This window comes from Sus scrofa, chromosome 1, assembly GCF_000003025.6.
Source record: "Sus scrofa isolate TJ Tabasco breed Duroc chromosome 1, Sscrofa11.1, whole genome shotgun sequence".
In the NCBI taxonomy this organism is placed as follows: domain Eukaryota; kingdom Metazoa; phylum Chordata; class Mammalia; order Artiodactyla; family Suidae; genus Sus; species Sus scrofa.
In genome coordinates, this window is record NC_010443.5 from 75,616,682 (window position 1) to 75,633,905 (window position 17,224).

Here is a 17,224-nt window from a genome sequence, read left to right on the forward strand (position 1 = left end):
TTTTGACTAGACAAGACAGTTTTAAGAGGAAAGAAAGTGCTTACTTAAGCAATTTAGAGGAGAAGACCTTGTGATAAAGGATCCGTTGATGGAAGAAGTAATCACTAGCTAACCCACATGCAAATCCCTCTGTGAAACAGAATCTGGTTCAATATAGCAAAACAGACCCACGATTTCACAGAATTGAATCAGCCCTGGAGAAGCCTAGTCATGTTTACAGCATGGACTGACCCTAAATGGAGTAGGCTCTTGGTTTTAGAATAACCAACATAGGTTCCCTGGGGGGAATTAATGAAATCAAAGGCAAGAAAACTAAATCTTCCCCCAGATCTGTTACATTAGTAAATATCAAGTGCGAAACATTGGGAATGTTGGAAATCTGGGAATATTTAATGGATATTTGTGTCATGTCTAACGTATGTCAGTTTCTTGATATTTTATGAGCTATCTTCTCACAAAAGGTAGGTGGGTGGGAGGACTGTTGTCAGCCTAATGGGTGAGGAAGTCAAGAAAATAATGAAGTTTCTAGGTGAGAGCTCAAATCAATAGGGGTGTGGGACTCCTAAAAGCAAATTGGGTATTTCATCCTTTGAGCTCTTCTGTCTGGCACAAGGGTTCTGATTTTATACTCACTGTCCCCTAAACCTAATGCCAATGCTTGTAGTAAAAATGGTCTTTTTAAAGATCATTAAACTTGAGATTTCTCATTGTACAAATTCCCCTTAGTCCTGGTTCTTCTACCAGCTAACAGCAGGTTTCCAGGCCTTAATTGTTCCAGGGCTGGCATTTCGCTGCAGGTATCTGAAGACCTTTACTCTGTAGGATTAGTTTCTAATCTAATACTAATTGTGCTTGGAAGCATTTCTGAGCCCCGCGTTCTTCACAGTGGGGTACTCTATCTTGTGCTTAAGCCCATTCTCCAGTCCTAAGAGTGACTTTTGTTGCCTACAAACTCTTTCTTGCCCTGCCCAACCCACCAAACTGGACTTCTGAAGAGGGCTGGCCTGGTGTATGACCTGTGCAACTGGCCTGGATCTCCAGCCCAGCATGGCTCATACTTAGTTTAATGTGCTTTGGTAGTCATTTTGAAATTTTCAATAATTTTATCCTTGAACAGAGTTTTGTAAGCAAAATCCATAGGGACTCAACAGGACAACAGAGCACAAGATACACATGATCTGTGCCTGCCATTCTTTGTCATCTCATTTTCAAGAGCGTTCCTGATACGCCATCATGAACACAGAATTCCAGGGGACCCATGACGTGTGCGAGTGTGACTTAATGGTGTGGGGAGGGAAGGATGCGACAGCCCTGAGAGGCTGTGATTTCCCTTTGAACTAGAACTTGCTCCAGATACAGAATGCAGGTGACGGCCCTCAAAGAAACTTGAATGATCATGGAAACTCGTCACATCCTTTCTCACTCCTGTAACTTTTCTGTATTAGCTAAACACTTAGACTGAAAGTGGTGACGTAGAAAGAAGGGAAAGAGAAACTTCCTCTTCTTTTCAGTCTTTAATCATTAGGAAGCTAAAAGTAGAGAGCTTTGGTAGAATATATGCATATTAAGAAGCAAAACAAGAAGGTGAGTTAGTTTTGTGCATGAAACTAAGTATTCTGATAAGAATGAAATACATACATATATATACGTATGAGCTGCAAAATACAAACTACATGGTTTTGGTGATTCTGCACACGAGTTAAGAGCTCTTATGTTTGCATTGAAAAGTGGCATAACACAACATAAAGATGAATGGTAAAATTCATGCTAATAACTTAAAGTTTTCATGTTTCTTTACTTAGAATGACATGAAATAGCAAATAAAAAGTAGTATGACAAGGCGAGAGAGAGACCTGGGAGAAAAGAGCAAGCTTTATATTTTTGCACCTTTAATGGCTCTTTTCCTCTGCTTTGTGAACACTTTATCTGAATTACACAGCAGACCCCATGCCTGAGTGCCAGCTTCAGGCACAGCAGACTCGGCTTTCCTACCACACTTCCAGCTGTGATTTGGATTAAATGGCTGAGCTCTGGTGCACATCTCTCTGTTCTTAGCTTCCATTTCATTACCATATAAACGCATATACGTGCCCCCACAAACACACCAGTGGGCAAGAGTATAATTAAGGACATGATCTTCAATAAGGTCTAACCTGATTCAGGTTCTGTTTCAGGAATGTCAGAGTCGTCAAGTAAGGAAGCCCTGGTCTCCTCAGTTACTTCGGTGACCTCAGACCCTTCATGAAGCTCAGACTCCTCAACTTCAATCTCCTCGTCTGCCTCGGCTTCAGTTTCTTCTGCTTCTAGAAAAAGTGAGATGAGATAAATTATTATTACTATTATTTTTGGCCACACCAGTGGCATGTGGAAGTTCCTGGGCCGGGGATCAGACCCACACCACAGCAGTGACCCAAGCCACAGTAGTGACAACACCAGATCTTTAGCCACTGGGCCACCAGGGAACTCCCTAAATTATTTAGTTTAAGTCAGCAAATATTTAATTGGGAATGGCTCCTTCCCTCCTGGTGCATGAGAGCTTAATAGAAAGACAGATATAGTCTCTATGTATTTTTATCTATTAAAATGCACTGGTAAAGGATGTTGCTCTTATGCTCAGAGTGCTATGGGAGCACCAGCCTAAGGATTCATTCAAAAGGGGAAATGCATACAGCAGTCCCAAATATCATAACAGTAAAAATCCCAGGAAACAGGACTTCCTGTTGTGGCTTAGCAGGCGAAGAATCTGACTTAGGTTAAGAATCTAGGTTAACAATCAGCAGGTTAAGACTCTCACAGGGGTTTGACCCCTGGCCTCAATCAGTGGGTTAAGGATCCAGTGTTGCTGCAGCTGTGGTGTAGGCTGGCAGCTGCAACTCTGATTTGACCCCTAGCCTGGGAACCTCCATATGCTGCAGCTGTGGTCTTAGAAAAAAAGAAACAAAAACCAGGAAACAGCTCAAATGTCCATTCAGTAGGGAATGGCTATATCAACACTCTCTGATATGTAGCCATGAGCCACATGTGGCTACTGAGCACTTGAAATGTGGCTAATCCAAACTGAGGTGTGCTTTAAGTATAAAATACACAATGGATTTCAAAGACTTAGCATGAAAAATTGAATGTAAAATATATCAATTTTTACATTGATTACACATTAAAACAATAATTTTGATATAGTGTATTAAATAAAATATACAGTTGGCTCTTGGAATCTTCAGGTTCTATAAACATGGATTCAACCAATCACAGATTAAAAATGTTTGAAAAAAAATTACAGAAGTTTCCAAAAAGCAAGACTTGAATTTGCTGTGTGTTGGCAACTATTTACACAGCATTTAAATGTATTACATTTAATGCTATGTATTTACATTGTATTAGGTTATTACAGGTTATCCAGAGATGATTTAAAGTACATGGGAATAGTCACTTATGATGGAGCATGATGGAGGATTATGTGAGAGAAAGAATGTATACATGTGTAGGTGTGACTGGGTCACTTTGCTGTACAGTAGAAAATTGACTGGAGTTCCCGTTGAGGTGCAGTGGAAACGAATCTGACTAAGAACCATGAGGTTGCAGGTTTGATCCCTGGCCTTGCTCAGTGGGTTAAGGATCCGGCGTTGCCATGAGCTGTGGTGTAGGTCACAGACACGGCTCGGATCTGGTGTTACTGTGGCTGTGGTGTAGGCTGGCAGCTGTAGCTCCGATTAGACCCCTAGCCTGGGAACCTCCATATACCATGAATGTGGCCCTAAACACACACACACACACACACACACACACACACACACAAAGAAAACTGACAGAACACTGTAAACCAACTATAATGGAGAAAATAAAAATCATTAAAAAAAACAGTGCTTGAAAACAGCAAAAAATAAAATAAAATAAAATAAAGTACATGGGAGGATGTGTGCAGGTTATTTGAAAACACTATGACATTTTATATAACAGATTTGAGAGTTCCTGTCGTGGCTCAGCAGAAACAAATGTGACTAGTGTCCATGAAGACTCAGGTTTAATCCTTGGCCTTGCTCAGTGGGTTAGGGATCCAGCATTGCCATGACCTGTGGTGTAGGTCCGCAGATGCAGCTTGGATCTGGCATTGCTGTGGCTGTGGAGTAGGCCAGCAGCTATGGCTCCGATTAGACCCCTAGCCTGGGAACTTCCATATACTGCAGGTGCAGCCATTAAAAAAATTTATATATATATAAATTATGGACTTGAGCGTTCATGGATTTTGGTATCTGTGGAGGTCCTAGGACCAATTTCTCATGGACACTGAGTGACGACTATAATTAATTTCACTTGTTTCTTTTTACTTTTTATGTAGCTACTGGAAAGTTTAAACTTATATATGTGGCTTGCATTATATTTCTAGTGGGGAGCACTCTAGGCTAGACTATTTTCTTATAGCTAATTACATATAGTAGAGTACATTGATCAACATGCTAAATGTAAATTTAAAAAGCATAGCTCCAAGTTTTATGTAGTTTCTGATGACTGCTATAAGAAATAAATGCATGGAAATTTTTAAGGAAGAAGATAGGGGTGAATGGAGGTGTTTAGAAAGCCCATTTCTTCAATTCCCTTTAATATATTTTTATAAAATTGACTAAAAAACAAGGTATTTTCCATGCAAAGATATGAAAAAATAAATGAGCTTGTTTTCTGGACTCTTGTCGGAATCACTCCCCTCCCCCCCAACATTCACACACACATACACACTCATACACACACACTCGTACACACACACACTCAAATACACACACACCATACAGAGAGTACCTTATAAGAACCACATTTCTAGTGGTTTGAAATATTTCTGACACGTGGATTTTTCATCTAAACCCAGGAGCTTAGCATCCAGAGAAAAGCATCCTGAAGTATCCTTATATCTCAAAGTCTGACCAGGATTGCCAAGCATGTGGCTGCCAAATATGTGACTTGGAATATGGTGACTCTTGTGTTACAGGAAGGATTTATGGTGATATACACAAGGAAGAAGCATCATTTGCTAAATTGTACTAGGGTTAGAAATGAAGTTATATAAACTCAAAATGTCTTTCAGCTGAGTAACTCTTACAGTAAAAAAAAGCCAAACTACTTATATACCACCAATATGCATATATTTAGTTATCTGTAAGTTTTTTTTTTTTTTCCATTTCTAGGGCTGCTCCCACGGCATATGGAGGTTCCCAGGCTAGGGGTCGAATCGGAGCTGTAGCCACCAGCCTACACCACAGCCACAGCAACGCGGGATCCGAGCTGCGTCTGCGACCCACACCACAGCTCATGGCAACACTGGATCCTTAACCCACCGAGCAAGGCCAGGGATTGAACCCACAACCTCATGGTTCCTAGTCGTATTCGTTAACCACTGAGCCATGATGGGAACTCCTGTAAGTTGTGTTCTTATCCATATAAGTACATTATAAAGTATATATAAAAAACAAACTTATATAATGATGTAGAAAATATTAAAAGTTTGAATTTCTGGACCCCTACTGGATAATTTGTGTTCCATGTGAGTCAGAAATGAACTGAAAATTGTTCCAAGATCCTGGTACCATCTTTGATTTTTGACTAAGTCTATGTTGTATGTAGTCATTCACTGCTTCATAAAAATTACCCAAAACTCAGTGGTTAAAATAATAATCATCACATATTATCCTTGCAATTTCTGGGGTCAGTCACTTGGGAGTGGCTGAGTTAGTGGTTCTGGCTCTAGATTTCTCATGAAGTCACAGTGACTATGTCAGTTAGGGCTGCAGATGGCAATCGGAAGTCTTGACAGGGCTGACAGATCCACTTCCAAGAGATCGGTGGCTGATCTCTTTGCCAGTCTGGTGAAACTTATGGACCCTTTCTTAGAAAAATGCCTTCAATCTCACAAAATAAAATACATAAGAAGCCAATTATATTGAATGCAGTTATCAAGATATCAAAAATTTTTTTGTGGTATAGGAAATTTGTGTATCTTTGCTAACGCATTAAATAACAAGAACTGGCAACTAGTGTAATAACCACCATGATTTTGGAATAGGGACAAGCATAAACAAATAAAACTGAAAAGGGATATAAAAATATCTTTGTTTCTATTGGTGAAAAAGTCAAGGTACCACTAATACCATTGTGACTTGTAGCCTATATTAATTACCAGTTGAATAAAATAGTAAATTTCAGTTAAGGGTTAGTAAAAATGAAGTTGTAATTATTTTCCCATTCAAATTCACAGACCTCTGACTTTCATCCATTGGCCCCAGGTTAAAAACTCCATTCTTAAAAGAAACTTTTAGAATAAGTTCTTCTATAATGGACATGGAAATTAAAGTATAAAGACAATGGGTATAGAAGGAGTTTGGCTGTTTTCTCAACTCCTATAGGATCCTTTAAATAGAAGTCATTCTTGGAGTTCCCCTTGTGGCTCAGTGGTTAATGAATCCAACTAGGAACCATGAGGTTGCGGGTTCGATCCCTGGCCTCGCTCAGTGGGTTAAGGATTTGGCATTGCCATGAGCTGTGGTGTAGACTACAGATGTGGCTCGGATCCCGCATTGCTGTGGCTATGGCGTAGGCTGGCAGCAACAGCTCCGATTAGACCCCTAGCCTGGGAACCACCCTATGCTGCAGGTGAGGCCCTAGAAAAAGGCAAAAAGACAAAAAAAAAAAAAAAAAAAAAAAGTAATTCTCACAGCCACGTGTCACCTGCGATCTTGGACAAGGGCAACCATCCCGAGATGTGCTTCACATGCTATCCTCTTAAAGGGTGGGTGACTAGGTGTCTGTGTCAGGAGTCCTTTTCCTGTGACCATATAATTTTTTATCCAAATTGGAACACTTTGAGAATGAGAGGGGATCAAACAAATACTTCAGGACCCTGGGCCTAAACCTGGACTCTCGAGGGCACATTAGGAAACGTGATCACCCAGATCCACGTGATCTGTCGATTCACTGGAAATGCTGTAGCTGTCTGCAGTCACAGTACAAAGTCAAATGGCACAGTATTAATCATATAATCTCATGCTTGCCTTTTGCTTTCACATTCATAGCTTCCATTAGCCTTCGATTTTCTTCTTCTATTTTCATTGCCTCTTCTTTGGCTTTTCTGAAGTGGAAAGATCCAAAATTTAATTATCTTTGGAAATTCAGATATCTCACAATATTATAGACTTTAAGGCTTATAACGGTAAAAAATTAAATCATTTAGCAAAACTATCTAAGCACCTGTGAGGTTTATTTTGAACCAGTTCCTTCCTTTGAGTCAGTTCCTGTGTGAGCTGAGTGGTAACCATCTCAGTACCTCTCAGCTCTCACATCGAGGGATGAAAAGCAATTGGGAAGTGAAGACCACTGTCACTAAAAAAAGACAGACTGGGTTAGGATCTTGCTACTCAAAGTGTGGACCAGGGACCACTGTCACCGGGAAGCATGTTAGAAACACACCCTTGGGCCCTACCCTAGGCCTTCTGAATCAGGATCTGGACTCTGTAATACTGGAGGTAGATTTTACCTTGCTTCTTCTTCCTCTTTTCTCTTCGTTAGTAGTTCATCTAATAATCTTTCTAAAATCTTAGAGTCAATTTCTGGTTTATTCTCTAAATACAGTCTATTAAGTAAATATTTTCCTGAAATACAAATAAAGAGAATAATATTAATTTTGAAGCTCTATAAACATAGTGAGACATATTTTGGAAACTAACAATGAAGAAATATTTCTGTCTTTATCTGAATATATTTTTCTAAACAGAGCTCAGAGTCCTCTTTTTTTTTTTTCTTTTTTAGGACCGCACCTGCAGCCTATGGAAGTTCCTGGGCTAGGGGTCAAATTGGAGCTTCAGCTGCTGGCCTACCCCACAGCCACAGCAATGTGGGATCCGAGCTGCATCTGTGACCTACACCCACAGCCTGCGGCAATGCTGGATCCTTAACCTATTGAGTGAGGCCAGGGATCGAACTTGCATCCCCACAGACAGTATATCAGGTTCTCAACTTGCTGAGCTACAATGGTAACTCCGAGCCCAGATTCTTTTTTTTTTTTTTTTTTGTCTTTTTGCCAATTCTTGGGCCGCTCCCGCGGCATATGGAGGTTCCCAGGCTAGGGGTCGAATCGGAGCTATAGCCACTGGCCTGCGCCAGAGCCACAATAACAGGGGATCCAAGCCGTGTCTGCAACTTACACCACCGCTCACGGCAATGCCGGATCCTCAACCCGCTGAGCAAGGTCAGGGATTGAACCCACAACCTCATGGTTCCTAGTCGGATTCATTAACCACTGAGCCATGACGGGAACTCCCAAGCCCAGATTCTTTAAGAGACCATCTTAACTCCTTTTTAAAAGGTATATATAGGCTTGATATAAATAACTAAAACATAAAAAAGGTAGTATAGTATGTTCTTCCCCTGGAGATTATCTCTTGAAATGTATTTCCTTAAGAGGCAAAATGACAATATTCTTGGCCCCCTCATCAAAGATTAGTTGACTGTCTATGTATGAGTTTATTTCTGGGCTCTTTCTATTCTGTCCCATTGGTTTGTGTGTGTGTATTTCTGGCCAGACCATACTGTTTTGATTAGCTTTATATGAAGTGATCAAATAATTAAAATTTAGTTCTGTTCTCGTTACATACTTAGTATTTCCCATTTGAGGTGAAGGAGGACTAATAGATAGTTTTGCCCTCAGCCTTACATATTTTTCATTTAGAAGTTATAGTGCTGGAGTTCCCGTCGTGGCGCAGTGGTTAACGAATCCGACTAGGAACCATGAGGTTGCGGGTTCGGTCCCTGCCCTTGCTCAGTGGGTTAAGGATCCGGCATTGCCGTGAGCTGTGGTGTAGGTTGCAGACGCGGCTCGGATCCTGCGTTGCTGTGGCTCTGGCGTAGGCCGGTGGCTACAGCTCCGATTCGACCCCTAGCCTGGGAGCCTCCATATGCCGCGGGAGTGGCCCAAGAAATAGCAAAAAGACAAAAAAAAAAAAAGTTATAGTGTTGACTGGGATGGGGGGTGTTAAATTCTCAGCTCCAAAGAGTAATTATAAGGGCCTGCTGGAACATCCAGTGATCCAACACACTATCCGTGGCCACCTACTCAGTATACGTGTGTACCTTTTGGGTACCTCTCTAGGTCACGAAGAGACTGCTGGGGTGGTATTTGGGGAGGTAGAAGAGACTTTTCCATTTTAGACTTTAACTAAAAATACTATCAGCAATAAAAACCACACTTTAAATCGATATGATAAATATTTGCCAACCATTGTTTCCTGTGTCTAATAAACAGATGACTAAATCAGGTAGAATTCCTTTGTCGACCAAAGCCATCCACAGTTCTCTCGTAGTAGGGAAGTTGTCCAGAATCCATCCTCCATATTTGGGGGCACCATAAAACCTATTCTTGTTTTCTTCAACTACCTGTGAAAAATAACACACTAACATTACCATCCTAGCTGCATATGTCAAGGATGGTACCATGAGACATCACTCTCGTGGATCTTAACAATGTGTCTGTTGAGCTTTTGACTTTCAGAAGAAAAAAAAAAAAAGATCATGTCATCAGTTTGCATGATGTCTATTAGTAGGAAAACTATTTTTTTTTTTTTTTGTCTTTTTGCTATTTCTTGGGCCGCTCCCGTGGCATATGGAGGTTCCAAGGCTAGGGGTCGAATTGGAGCTGTAGCCACTGGCCTACGCCAGAGCCACAGCAACGCAGGATCCGAGCCGCGTCTGCAACCTACACCACAGCTCACGGCAACGCCGGATCCTTAACCCACTGAGCAAGGGCAGGGACCGAACCCGCAACCTCATGGTTCCTAGTCGGATTCGTTAACCACTGCGCCACGACGGGAACTCCAGGAAACCTATTTTTAAGAAGTAGGTGACAAGCAGGACAGTGTCCTACACTGGTCTCAGTCCTCTAGAAAAGACAATCTGCTATGAGCTTTGGGGTTAAAAATCTCATGTGATTTAAACTCCCCTACAATCCCAGAGTCACAGTTTACCATCTAATGACATGACACATATTCCCGTATCAGAAGTGTTTTAATAGTACTCTCAGTAGATTTATATCCTCCAGAATAAACTCTGGGAAGAACAGCACAAATGATCAGGGAAGGGTTAGGATGAGACCCTTGCTTGGATGTCTTCTGCACTGGGATGCTGTGACTCACCTCCCAGGCAAAGACGACGGCCTTGACCTCCATGAAATTCCTGTATTTTACACATACCTACTTTCCACTCAGCACATGATAGTTAATTGCCCCCACGTGACTGGAGGCTGCTTAAAAGAAAGAGCCGTGTTTCACATCCCAGGCTCTAGCACAGTACAGGGCAGACAGTAGGTGCTTAGAATGTTTCTGAAGGAGAAAACTGATGACAGAACAACCTGAAGAAGTGCAGAAGTTGAACGATCTCTTTGGAAGCTCAGAGAGGGATAGCAACTCGTCCTGGGTACAGCCTGGGGCTTGAGGATTTCACCCAATGAGACTGGTTCTATCCTCTCAGAGCATAGTTTTTTTCTTCTCATGATTTTTTTTTTTTGAAGTTTTATTGAGGTAGAGTTAATTTACAAGGCTGTGATAATTTGTGCTGTACAACAAAGTGACCCAGTCATACATATACACATAATCCATTCACTCTGATTCTTCTCCCACATAGATTATCACAGAATACTGGGTAGAGTTCCCTGTGCCATATAGCAGGTCCCTGTTGGCCAATCATTCCATATACCTCAGTGAGAATATGCTAATCCCAAACCCCTAGTCTGTCCCTCCCACACCCCCTTCCCCTTTGGTGGCCATAAGTTTTTCAAAGTCATGATTTTAAATTACATCATTTTCAAATCACAGAGAAATAAAGAAGTTCATTGAGAATGAAACACAACTGATTTGTTCTCTTTGGCTTTTGTTCTGAATGCTTACCCCAAGCCTCTGTGCAAAACAGATCCATGTGGTCTTTATAAGCCTTCTGATTCACTATCAGTAGGACAGAGTATCTGAGACCATATTGTCTCCTTAGGTTGGAAAATCACTGGTATGACCATTCATCTCCCCTGTGAGCACATGTTTGATGTGGCTGGGTAAAACTAGTTAGCCATGGGACAAAATTTGCCTTGGTTTACAACTAATTAGCTCATAGACAAAAAAAATCTGGAGTTCCCGTCATGGCTCAGTGGTTAACAAATCCGATGAGGAACCATGAGGTTGTGGGTTCGATCCCTGGCCTTGCTCAGTAGGTTAAGAATCTGGCGTTGCTGTTGCTGTGAGCTGTGGTGTAGGTTGCAGACGCGGCTCAGATCCCATGTTGCTGTGGCTCTGGCGTAGGCCGGCGGCTACAGCTCCGATTAGACCCCTAGCCTGGGAACCCCCATATGCTGTGGGTGCCACCCTAGAAAAGGCAAAAAAAAAAAAAAAGATAAAAAAATCTAACTTTGGTACTTGCGTCATGTGCACCAATCTTTTAACCAACTGGACTGAATTAAAGACAATAAAAGTTAATGAAAAATTGTCAAGCTATGAAATTACGTTGCACAATTGCTGATAACTGTTGAAAATATAAGCAGCTGTTCACTGGGGTACATTACACATAGTAAGTAAGGTTGATTATAAAATGTACATGAGATTGAAGGCTACAGATTTCAGCACTGTCATGTGGGGTTCTAAAATAACTGTACATATACTAGGTTAACATCTTCGTAGTTACTGTGAAATAAATGATAAAAATAAAGAGCCTGGATTTCTTACCTCTTGGAGGACTTCATCTAAGATTTCAGCATATTTTTCATGTGGCTGTTCAAAGTTCATACTCTTTGCCATTTGGACTGTCTCCTTTATTATGGAAAGAACTTCTGGATGATCTGCAGTTACCTCTTCTATTGCAGATTCTATTACATATAAAGTAAAACAAATCAACAAACCAATGTCATTAATAATTTTAGTAAACAATGCTATTTGCAATAGAACATGATTTTAAATACCTAACCTAAGAAGTACTATCTTGTGTTACTGTAGCACATGTCAGAAAAAGGGAGAAAGTCAGGAATTGCTAAATATCACAGCAGTGGCTTAAAGCCAGTGTATCAGAATGCAAGTGGATGGCAAGAAAAAAACTCCATGCCAGCAGGAGTCAAAACTCAGGTAGCCAGGGAGAAGAGGTAGGAATCAAAGGCTTCCAGGGGATCAAGATAAAACATGGGCATCGAAATGAGTCAGAAAACAAGATACATACTTCCAATTATAAGCATGAGACTACATGGGACAGTAAGTAGCAAGCTGGAGAGGATGGAAGAAAAGGTGGGATAGGCTGGTTTTTCAAGTGTTACACTGATCCTTGCCTCATTGTGTGCCGAATGCTCCCTTACATGGCTGAGTTGGCTCACAGGCTCTATCATGATGTAAACATTCATCTACTCTTCTAATAGAGCAGGAGACTGGCAGCTGCACCTGACTCCTCTACCTCTGCTTTTCCAGTAGTGCTTCTTTTTTCTTTCTTTTTCTTTCTTTCTTTTTTTTTTTTTTTTTGTCATTCTAGGGCTGCACCCGCAGCATATGGAGGTTCCCAGGCTAGGGGTCTAATAGGAGCTACGACGCCACAACCACAGCAACACCAGCTCCAAGCCGCATCTGCGACCTACACCACAGCTCACAACAAGGCTGGATCCTTAACCCATTGAGCGAGGCCAGGGATCGAACCCGAAACCTCATGGTTCCTGGATGGATTTGTTTCTGCTGCGCCATGACGGGAACTCCTCTGGTAGTGCTTCTTAAATTGCTCCAAGGCACCATTCATCAGGGTCTCCTGTCAGAGCCCAAGTGATCCACACCCGCCCCCCACCAAAATCCCAAAAGACTCTTGAAGAGCAGCTGCCTGTTTCCCTCCCTGCCATGAAGTGAGAAGTCTGTTCTCAGGGATGGGGAGAGGCAGCTGTTCCTAAATGGCCAGAGTGGAAGAGACAAGAACCCAAGATTTTCTCAAAGCCTGGGAAAGGAGATGTGAGGAGTCAGAAATAGCTAGGCAAAGATACTAAATGTGCTAGAAGCTGCTAGCTGTCTACCCAATAAATATCTAGACTCCTTTTCCTTAGTAACAGAACCCTGATGTTGTCAGGGTAAGCAATGTGTCCAGCTAAAAATACTACATCTCCCACTTTCCCTTATAGTTTAGATGGCAGTAGATAAGATGCAAGGAGAATTTTTTCCCCCGAGTCTTCCTTTTTTCTCTTTAAAGAGGAATAACTCAGCTGGGTGGAATGTCAGTTTTGTCCCTTGTCTTTTCTCTCTTCCTGCTAGGCACACTGATACGATGGCTGGCACATCAGCAACCATCTTGTGAATTATTATGGCAGCCACATGCCAGGAATGGCAGAAAAGAAAAATAGATCTCTTGTCTTCTCAATACTCTTGTTCACCAAAAACAATATATCACATGTTCTTTTTCTGTATTCTTGCATGTCCAAATGTTCATATTAGAATAGCCTTTAAGTGGATATTAATAATACTTTTTAAAAAACTACATGTCTCCTTCAAAATTTTGAAGGAACTATTTGAGACTTTTAGATCCACAATCTAAAAGAAACAAATTATCCACATATCAATTTACCTTTGGGCGAATCCAACTTTACATCTCGACTAGAGTCTTCATCACTTCTAAGTGCAAATGTTTCACTTGTTTCTTTTTCATCTGTGAATAAAACAATATTAACATCTAAAGAACAGTATTAAAACTGTAGGTGATTCCCAAAGAAGACTGTGGTATAGGCCCAGGGATCCAGGACTCATGTTTCCAATTTCTTTTTTTTTTTTTTAGGGCCACACCCATGGCATATGGAGGTTCCAGGCTAGGAGTCGAATCAGAGCTGTAGCTGCCAGCCATAGCCACAGCAACATGGGATCCGAGCCACATCTGCAGCCTACACACAGCTGACAGCAACGCCAGATCCTTAACCTACTAAGTGAGGCCAGGGATTAAACCTGCGTCCTCATGGATGCTGGTTGGGTTCGTTAAGCACTGAGCCGTGACAGGAACTCCATGTTCCCAATATCTTAAAAATTTTTTAAAAAAGCTATAATAATCAAATAAGCAAACTATATATCAGCAGTAAAAAATAAATATAACAACTTAACCTTTGACAAAACCAAGTGTAATTTCAGGTAAATTGAAAAAAAAATCAAATTTTCCTTTCCTGAGGTAACTAACAGACTCTTGGCTCCACGAGGTACAGGCTGTGCTTATTTCAGACACAGGGAGTGAGGGTGCTTTTACCAGGGTGCACAGGCAGCGTGTTATCCCTTCAGCAGAGGGTAGAGGCATGATGACTGCTTCTACTTTGGACAGCCTCCCGCCCCGCTCTGAGGGCACAGATAGTATTTAGGAGGGGCCGTCTTTGTGCACATACTGGTGCTGGGAACTCTGCAGCAGCAGAGATGGGGTGCCCAGACACCCCTTGGCCAAAATTTTAATGTCCAGGTCCTTCTGTGAAGAGAGGGAGAGATTGTGTGTGTGTGTGTGTGTGTGTGTGTGTGTGTGTGTGTGTGTGTGTGTGTGCGCGCGCGCACGCATGGAAAAGAGTCATTCATAAATTTCTGACAGTGTCCGGTTTGACTCCTGCTAGGCTTGAAATAAACACCAGGCAAGCATAATCTGTCTGAATCAGGAGGAGGAATCCAATAAAAAAGATCAGCCCTATGTTATGTAACACAATCAATTATAGATGCAATTAAACACTAAATATGAAAAGGTTGGACCAACTTTAAAAAAAAGAATATGAGGATATACTAAATCTCTGGTTGAGAGGAAGACTTTTTAAACCTGAATATTAATGGGAGACATCAACGAAAGAAAGCAGTTATTTAACTATGAAAATGTGGAAAATTCCTCCACTTCAAAAACAGCAAGATGATTTAAAAAACAAAGAGCCCAATTCTGGGAAAAAAATGAAAAAAAGAGTGATGAATATAGGAAGCTTATGTAGATACCATATAACTGACACAATAATTTAGAAAAAATGGGCAAAAGACAAAAATGGTCACCTCAGAAAATAAGAAATATAAAAGATTAACACATATCAAAATATTAAACTTCAGAAAAAGTCAAATAAAAATTAAAATAATATTAAAAAAGATAAAATACCAAGAAAACTATGACTTGTAGTTTGAATGTTCTTGAGGGGAACATAATTTAGAACAACTTTATACAAAGGAATTTGACTCTGTCTATAGCTTCATATTCATCAAGCTGGTGACACGCTTTACTCATTGGAAAAAATTTCACTGAATTTGCAGCATCAAAAAGTTTAAGTTTTCAATGTAATGAACTAGTTAAAACTATTACTCTAAAACAGGAAAACTGTGCAGTAATTTTAAATAAGGGTCAAAATATTTTCTAATGGTGTTCCCTTTGTGGCTCATTGGTTAATGAACCCAATGAGGGTCCATGAGGATGCGGGTTAGGTCCCTGGCCTCACTCAGTGGGTTAAGGATCTGGCATTGCCATGAGCTATGGTGTAGGTCGCGAGGGGGCTCGGATCCTTGCGTTGCTGTGGCTGGCCTGGGAACCTCCATATGCCTTGGGTGCAGCCCTAAAAAGCAAAAAAACGAAAAACAAAAAAACAAACAAAAAAAAAACTAGTGAAATTACATAATTAAATGTAACATTACAGATAAAAAATAAAAATACTTTACATAGCATGCTCTTGATTATGTTAAAATATGAATGGAAAAGTTTTATAAGGATAAATAGCACTAAATGATAACATTTCACAGCTAAAACTCTGGGTTTATGATGCTCTGATTCCAACCCATTAAAGGAAGCAGGGAGCTTTAAAAAAAAGAATTTATTATTGTATGATAATGATTGTGTCATGTTTGAAAACATACAAAAAATTTGGGGGGATTCTAATTGTGTTGACCTGCCGGATTCTGTTTTCCTCCCCATCCTAGTAAATCTATTTCTGTTCTACAGCTGTTCAGCTTAAATCTAATAAGAGAGAAGTGAACTCTTTTTCTCCTAAAGTTTCCAATGCGGGGAGTTGTAATTTTAAGCCTCATTATAAACATGATACAATATGAAATAAATGGAAATAAGATCCACACACATGGCATTAGCAGCCCATTTTGTTACCACCTTTATCATCTGATGTCCTTCTGGCTTCCTCACTGTCCTCTAAGGAGCTTTCTCTTGGGGATTCAAGAGTGAACACTGCAGTGAAAGAATAAGAAGCTTTGTCAGCTAATCTGTTTATATTGTGAAAGATTTAGTCAATAACATTAGCAATATTTTCTTTACCACCTTCATCAAGGGATGACAGCAACTTTTCTATACTTTTATGTGCAGCAATTAGGAACTCATTTTCCTTCCTTTCAAATTCTCTGAGGGTCTTCTGAAGTTGACTGGTTTGAAAGATAGGAACTGGCTGTGTTAGCAAAAGGTAGCTGGGAGTAGGGAGACAGCCTTGAGTGTGTGGGTTCTGGCTCAGTCAGTGTGGCTTTGGTGACTCATTTGATGTCTCTGTCTCAATTTCTACTGGGCAAGATGAGGGTCATTAAGCCAAAAACATCACTGCAACATTACATGAGATAATGGATGTAAACACTGAACTGAGAAGACACTTGGCACACAGGAAGCCTGCTCCATATTAGTTGCCATCCTCTGTATTATTATACGATTTTCTATGTTAAAAAAACCCAGGATTCTCCATTGACCACATTTTCTTAAGAATACATTGGAGTAAAATGCCCTAGCAAAAATATCCCAACTTTTTAAATGTTTAAGAAGGGTTAACTTTATTGTCAGAGTTACTTAGTGATTTTGGAAAAGAGACTTAGGTTTGTAGCATATGAGAGATATCATCTATTTCTACAATCCTGTGAGAGAAGGCAATTTGTGGAAAGCTTTAAAAACTGTGGTTTTGGAGTTTCCCATTGTGGCTCAGCAGTAACAAACATGACTGGTATCCATGAGGATGTGGGGTGGATACCTAGCCTCACTCAGTGCGTCAAGGATCCAGCATTGCAGTGAGTTGTGGTGTAGGTCGCAGATGCATCTCAGATCCCACGTTGCTGTGGCCGTGGTGTAGGCTGGCAGCTGCAGTTCTGATTTGACCCCTAGCCTGGGAACTTCCATATGCCTTGGGGGTGGCCCTAAAAAAAACAACCCCCAAACCAAAAACCAATAAAGCTGTGGTTTCATGCCACAATTTGATGTGAAAGGAATCACCATAAACTCCAAGAAACAC

The 17,224-nt window shown here is 40.8% G+C and overlaps 1 protein-coding gene across 5 annotated transcripts in view; it reads right to left on the bottom strand.

Moving 5' to 3' along the window:
* AK9 (adenylate kinase 9) overlaps window positions 1-17,224 on the bottom strand; it is a 135,407-nt gene that overhangs the window by 58,673 nt on the left and 59,510 nt on the right. For all 5 annotated transcript variants that reach the window (XM_021091050.1, XM_021091041.1, XM_021091043.1 and 2 more), the window contains 7 exons: window positions 16,114-16,188; window positions 13,591-13,671; window positions 11,736-11,875; window positions 9,252-9,408; window positions 7,514-7,628; window positions 7,032-7,108; window positions 2,154-2,303 (listed from right to left, as the gene is read on the bottom strand). In XM_021091050.1, coding sequence (XP_020946709.1) covers window positions 2,154-2,303; window positions 7,032-7,108; window positions 7,514-7,628; window positions 9,252-9,408; window positions 11,736-11,875; window positions 13,591-13,671; window positions 16,114-16,188 — 795 coding nt within the window. The remainder of the gene's footprint in view (window positions 1-2,153; window positions 2,304-7,031; window positions 7,109-7,513; window positions 7,629-9,251; window positions 9,409-11,735; window positions 11,876-13,590; window positions 13,672-16,113; window positions 16,189-17,224) is intronic.